Source organism: Balaenoptera acutorostrata, chromosome 17, assembly GCF_949987535.1.
Source record: "Balaenoptera acutorostrata chromosome 17, mBalAcu1.1, whole genome shotgun sequence".
Lineage (NCBI taxonomy): Eukaryota > Metazoa > Chordata > Mammalia > Artiodactyla > Balaenopteridae > Balaenoptera > Balaenoptera acutorostrata.
The window spans coordinates 1,529,549-1,535,482 of NC_080080.1; the positions used below are offsets into that span (position 1 = coordinate 1,529,549).

The 5,934-nt window shown below is 65.2% G+C and overlaps 1 protein-coding gene across 3 annotated transcripts; it reads left to right on the top strand.

Moving 5' to 3' along the window:
- Window positions 1-311: 311 nt before the first annotated feature.
- On the top strand, window positions 312-5,934 carry LYNX1 (Ly6/neurotoxin 1). Of its 3 annotated transcripts, none has more exons than XR_449723.2 (5): window positions 312-427; window positions 1,345-1,546; window positions 1,761-1,862; window positions 2,068-2,586; window positions 4,816-5,934. XR_449723.2 is itself a non-coding variant. In XM_007166879.2 (4 exons), the coding sequence occupies exons 2-4, from the start codon at window positions 1,495-1,497 to the stop codon at window positions 2,256-2,258; spliced, it is 345 nt and encodes a 114-aa protein (XP_007166941.1). In that variant the 5' UTR covers window positions 312-427; window positions 1,345-1,494; the 3' UTR covers window positions 2,259-2,589. The 3 variants fall into 3 exon arrangements, 1 of the variants encoding a protein (XP_007166941.1); XR_449726.2 differs by having other exon boundaries at window positions 5,634-5,934; XM_007166879.2 differs by lacking the exon at window positions 4,816-5,934 and having other exon boundaries at window positions 2,068-2,589.

Consider the following 5,934-nt stretch of genomic DNA (forward strand, 5'->3'; position numbering starts at 1 on the left):
GGGCGGCGGGGGAAGCAGGGAGAAGGAGGGAGGGAGGGGCAGAAGACTCCGTCCCCGTGGAGATGGCCCGTGCCCCACCCCGAGGAGCGCGTGCGTCTGAGGGTAGCGCGCGTGTCCCTGCGGGGAGCCTAGGTCTGAGCGTGGTTGGCTCTCCGAGGGGGGCGGGGGGGGGGTCCCAGCCCCCGCGGGAAGGACGAACCCGCGGGCGGGGCGGGGGGGGGGCGGGGGGGGGCGGGGCCTGCAGTGAGGTCACGCGCGGTGGGCGGCTCTGCCGCGGGGCGGGGCGGGGCGGGGCGGGGCGGGGCGGGGCCTGCGGTGAGGTCACGCGCGGTGGGCGGCTCTGCCGCGGGGCGGCGGCGCGGCGTGGTCAGGGCGGGGCTCACGGACAGACGCATTGTCAGACCCGGGCTCGCAGGGCCGGCGAGGGGTGAGTCGTAGGCGCGACGGGGGCTCACTGTGGTGAAGGTCATGGTTGAGGTCACCCCGACAGCCCTCCGAACTTGGGACCGCAGTCTTGGGGCCGGGGCTCTCCGGGAGGGGGCGGGAAGAGCTGGAGCTTCAGGCCCGGCCTTGCTCAGACCTTCGACATCCCAAGGTGCACGCCCGGAAAATGGGTCATGGAAGATGGATTTGTTGTTCTCGGGAAGGGGAGGGTCTAATTTAGTTCCCCGAGGCGGGGACCCAGAGCTGGACTATCCGCGCGGGGAGGGGAGTCGTACTCCAGACACCCCCCCCAGACCCTTTCCGAGAGAGTGGGCATCTCCGCTCCAAACGGCAGATCCAGACTGGGAAGTTCTTGTCTTGCCCAAGTGCCCTCCTGGAGTGCATTCAAAGGGCATTCCCCCGCAGGCTGGACAGAGCCCCGAAGCCTTCCGCTGCCGGTAGCTCTGCAGTGCTGACTCAAAACCCCAGGCAGGGCTCTGGAGGTCTTCCGGGAGAGGGGCCCCTAGCTGGGCCCTGAAAGTGTCAGGAAGTGGGGGGGCCCACGTGGGGACACGCCAGGGGCAAAGGGTAGGGGGAGCAGTGAGGAGAGACCCACCCCCGGGGCCCCAGGGCCCTGGGTGGGAGAGGGCTGGGTGCCAAGCTCCTGGGCCCCTGCATCAACCATCTCCGGTAGACTGTGGGTTTGGCCTGGCATTCAAGGCCCCTCCAGCCTTCTGGCCTCCCCTTGGCCCCCCACCCCTGGGGGGGTGTACCACCCCTACTTCCTTCTCATCTCATTCGTGTCTCCTCCTCCAGGAAGTCTTCCCTGACTCCCAGGCTGAGTTGGGGGGCTCCTCTGCCCAAGCCTGTGGGTCCCTCAGGCCCTGCTGTGACCACCTGTCCTCATTCCCCTCTGTGCAGGGCTATAGCGCCTCCAGTCGACCAGGAGCTCCCAGAGGGCAGGGTGTTGTCCCACCCACTCTGTGCCTTGCCCCAGCCCTGTTCTGAGTTGAATCGAAGACCAGCTGCTCTCCACTTCCCTGCTCCCACTCTGCCCTCTCACCTCCAGCCATGGCGCCCCTGCTCGCCCTGTTCCTGGTGGCCTTGGTGGGCCTACCTGTGGGTAAGATGGATGGAGAACAGAGGGATGGACAGACCTACCTTTGGGGGCAGGCAGGCTGGAGGGGGTGGGGGCAGAAATCCCAGTGACCGCCTCTCCTCCCAGCTGTTCTGACCTGGGGAAGCTGACGGGACCAGGGGGCTGATGGGCTGGAGGAGGGGGCCTCTCGCTGTTCTCTGACCCCCATCTCCCTCCGGCCCCGGCCCCCGGCCCCCAGCCCAGGCTCTGGACTGCCACGTGTGTGCCTACAATGGCGAGAACTGCTTCAACCCCGTGCGCTGCCCGGCCATGGTCACCTACTGCATGACCACGCGCACTTGTGAGTTGCTGGGGTGCCCCTCACAGCCCTGCCTGGGGAGCACGGCGGCGGGTGGGGGAGTGTGAGGGAGGCTGAGGAGGGAGGCTCCCGCCTGCCCCAGGATCCTTTTTGGGAGCTCCTGGCTTAGGGGAACCTGGCCTAATGGCCCTGCATGCTGGGGGTTGGCCCCCTCAGGGTCCTGGCCCACCTCCCCATCCCTCTGCAGACTACACCCCGACCAGGATGAAGGTGAGCAAGTCATGTGTGCCCAGCTGCTTTGAGACCGTGTACGATGGCTACTCCAAGCACGCGTCCACCACTTCGTGCTGCCAGTACGACCTCTGTAACGGCGCTGGCCTCGCGGCCCCTGCAACCCTGGCCCTTGTACTCCTGGCCACCCTCTGGGGTCTGCTCTAAAGCCCCGTTCCGCCCTCCACAGACTCAGTCGAGGGCAAAGTGCTCAGCAGCAAGGCCCCACCCTCTCCCCCTGCACCGCCCTCCCCAGACCCACCCAGCCGCATCCAGGAGTGTCTGCAGGAGGACTCTTGACCTCCCCCAGCCACCCTGGGGTCTGCTTCCAGGTCATGACCTGTTGTTTTCAGAAGGCCAATGTGGGACCACACCTCCCAAGGCATCTGGCTTTGATGGGGCAGCTCAGCCCCCTCCTCTATCCAAGGATGGGGGTGTGGGCACGGTGTGCTGTTTATGGGGGATCTTCAGTTGGCCGGTGAACACTGATGTGAAGGTGTGTAAGTGTGCTGGAGGGGGAGGGGAGATTAGGGACCCAGGGGTTGGGGAACAGTCCTAGGAAGTAGGCTCTCCACGGCCCCAGGAGGGCTGCCCAGGGCAGGTGTGGCATGGCGGGCCGATTGGGGAAGCCCTGTGCCCACCCCCCGTCGGCCGTCCCCTCGTGTCTAGGCAGCCCTTGTCAGGGGAGGAAGTGGCTCAGCCTAAAGAGGCCCCTGAGGCCCCTCCAGACCCGGCGCTGGGCCCCTGCGGAAGGCCTGAGCCTGGAGAGGCCAGGCTATATTTGGTCGAGCTTGAGAGCTGATCCCAGGACTATTTTGGGCCAGGAGGGAAGGGAGCAGAGCGGTGGCCACCCGAAGCCTGGCCTTCAGCCCTAAGCAGGCCCTGGCGGAGTGCGCCTCTTTACGGGGGAGGTGGGGGGGGGGGCGCCGAGAATTCGCCGGGGCGGGGGCGGGGGCGGTGCATCCTTGAACCGGAGCGGGGCGCCCTCTGGTGGACGCTCGGGGCCGCGCCGGGCAGGGGTGGGCTCGGTCCGCGGGAGGGGAGGGGGAGGCAGGGTCCGGGGAAGGAGGGGAGGAGGAGTCGGGGAAGGGAGGGGGACTGGGGTCAGGAAAAGAGGGGAGGGGAGAGGGAGAGGGGAGGTCCGGGGGAGGAGGGGAGGACGGGTCGGGAAAGGAGAGTGCAAAGGGCCACGCTCCCTCCCCGCGCAGCCGGGATCCCCTCGCCCCTCGCAGCGGCTTGACTGCTATCCCGTGGGCAGCAGGATCCCGACTGAACGAGTGCCGGGTGCGCTGGCCTTGGCCCCAAAGGGTTTCGCGGACCCCTCGATCTCTGACTCTGCCCACGGGGAGGGCGGGAGCTCCGCTCTGACTGGAGCGCTCCAGCCTCAGCTCAGGGAGTGGCTCTCAGGTGCCCCGAGTCAAGCTGGGCCTTGGGACCCCCAGAGACCCAAGAAAGGGCATCATTTAAAAGGCACCCACCCTAGGTGAGCCCCACCCGTGGCCAGCTTGGGGAAGCCCGGGTCTGCCCAGCGTCTGCTGTTCTGGATCCGGGTGGCCCGGGGAGCCGGGCCCTCCTTCCAGTGAGGCCAGTCAGGAGGTGCAGCGTCGTGCCGGGGGTCCCACAGCGCCTGAGGCCTCCTCAGCTGACCAGTGCCCCCAGCTCCAGTGTCCGGGGAGGGGCCAAGGAGCCCCTTCAGGTTGGCACGGCCCAAGTGTGCAGGATGGTGGCAGGTGCCCACGTGAGGGGTTGTCTCTGGAACTCAGAAGCCCTTGGCCCCTAAGCATGGCCCCTGTCAGGGGGACCTGTGCTGGAAATTCCCTCTTGAGAGCTTCCCTCTGGGACCGCCAGACCTCAGGGGATCAGGTCGCCCTGGGGGAGCCCGGGTAGGAGGTCCTTAGGCAGGCCTGGGTCAGACTTCCCAGAGGGCCAAGAAGCAGAAGGACCGAACCCCAGACAGCCGGCCAGGTGGCCCCTCCCTCTGATGCCCAGTGTGGTGTGAGCCCCTCCCTGGGGGAGGCTGGGGGGAAGCCAGACCCCACCCCCAGCTCCTCCACCCAAAGACTCCCAGGAGTGGTCCACCTCAGGGAAGTGACCACACTCCCCGCAGAACTGGCTGCAGGGCCACTGCAGCTCCAGATGCTTCCTGGGAGGGAGGGCAGCCGCGGGCAGACTGCCCTCCTGACTCAGGAGAGGCCTGGGAAGCACTGTCACTGCCCTGCTTGTGCAAGCACTTTGTCCTGGGTCCGGTGGCTCCTCGGCTAGATTGGGTCCTCCCTCCCTCCCTCCTGTCCTGGCGGGGATGGAGTAGAGCCCTGCCTGGCCCCCTGTGGGCTCTGGGGTCACTGAGATCAGGGATCCAGCAGCTGGGTGTGCTTGGTGTTGGGGGAGCTTCTCACACCTGCCTCTCGCGTCCATCTGTCCAGCCCTCCTCCACCCTGACCTGGTCCCACCCCAATACCCATGGCACCGCCCCCAGCACCGGGGACCATGCTGCGCATCCCACCTCCACAGACTGGGTTCTGCCTGGCCCGGCTGTGGTCGAAACTCGGCACAGACACGCCTAAGGTGTTATGCTCACGCCCTGGCCGGGCCCCCTAGTGGGGAGTGCGTGGCACTGCAAAATCAGGGGAACGCACCAGTAGGGCCCTTGGAAATCAAACAAGTCAACTTGTCCCAACTGACTGTCCATGAGGTTAGTAACTAACATCTGCCCGTTTCCCTGCAGTCGTGGCTCTAAGCACTGCAAGACAACCCTGCAAGGTAGGAGCCGTTATCATGCCCCTTTCACAGATGAGGAAACTGAGGCACAGAGAGGTGAAGTAGTTGCCCAAGCCAGGTGGGACTTCTTGTCCCCCGCCCCCACTGCACCCCTGCCCCACCCTGCAGTCGCTTCTCCCATCAGCTGGGAGAGGAAGGGGAAGCTGAGAAGGTGGGTTTATAAATTTAAGAGGATTTTAGCATGTGAAATCATTATAACAGCTTAGGGTCAGGAAAGATAGAGAAAATCAGCACCAGGAGGTTTGAGAAGCCATGAAGGACAGAGTCAGGGCGTCCAGCCCTGTGTCTGGGTGCTGGGCCAGGGGTGGAATAGCACAGAGGAGGGCAGAGGGGAGCCAGGCACTCCGAGGTCACCTGGCCCAGACCCCTTCCCCACCTGTGTCAGGATCGTGGGGCCCCAACGGAAACGAGAGCCCGCTCAGCAGGCGGAGAGGCCCAGGCTCTTTCTCGCGGCTCTTCGCGACGTTTCAGATCTGGAAGCAGCCTGCCTGTCTCGGGAGCGGCTGCTTGACTGTGGTGGCACCTGCGTGGACTCCTGTGCCGTCCGTCTGCCTGGGACACAGCTGCGGCCCCGGTGCAGGCGGACGTGCACAGCGGAGGCTGGACAGCTGCTTCTCACCTCCCTCTGTAACATCTGATTTGGGGTGATGAACGTGTATTTTTTTCATGATTCTAAACCTCTGAGAAAGGTAAAAAGAAAGTGAGAGGTCTCTTTCTTTTTCATCTCTCCCTGTCCCCCAAATTTTGTTGGATCCTGTCCCTCAGGCTGATCTGGAGCTTGTCGTTCACATCTCTGAGCCTCTGTTGTCTTGCTGATAAAATGGGGACAGTAGCGCCCACCAGGCTGGGGCGTAACTGCCCAGTCTGGGGCCTGGCACACAGAAGGCACCGGGTGGACAGATGGATGAACGGATGGACAGACAGACGGACGGTGCCCTTTCTGTCCACTTCCTGACCCCACCCAGCATGGGCATCGACGTCAGGCCATGGCCCCCCTCCCTCACACGGCCTCCCAGAGAGGTCTCGTTTGCACCTCCTCGAGCTAGTGAATAAACGGATGAATACG

Bases quoted from the DNA above. Each gene is read 5' to 3' on its own strand.
- LYNX1 (XM_007166879.2), top strand. From the start codon at position 1,495: ATGGCGCCCCTGCTCGCCCTGTTCCTGGTGGCCTTGGTGGGCCTACCT. The intron at 1,547-1,760 runs GTAAGATGGATG...CCCGGCCCCCAG, and splicing joins CTTGGTGGGCCTACCTGTGG to CCCAGGCTCTGGACTGCCAC. The intron at 1,863-2,067 runs GTGAGTTGCTGG...ATCCCTCTGCAG, and splicing joins CTGCATGACCACGCGCACTT to ACTACACCCCGACCAGGATG.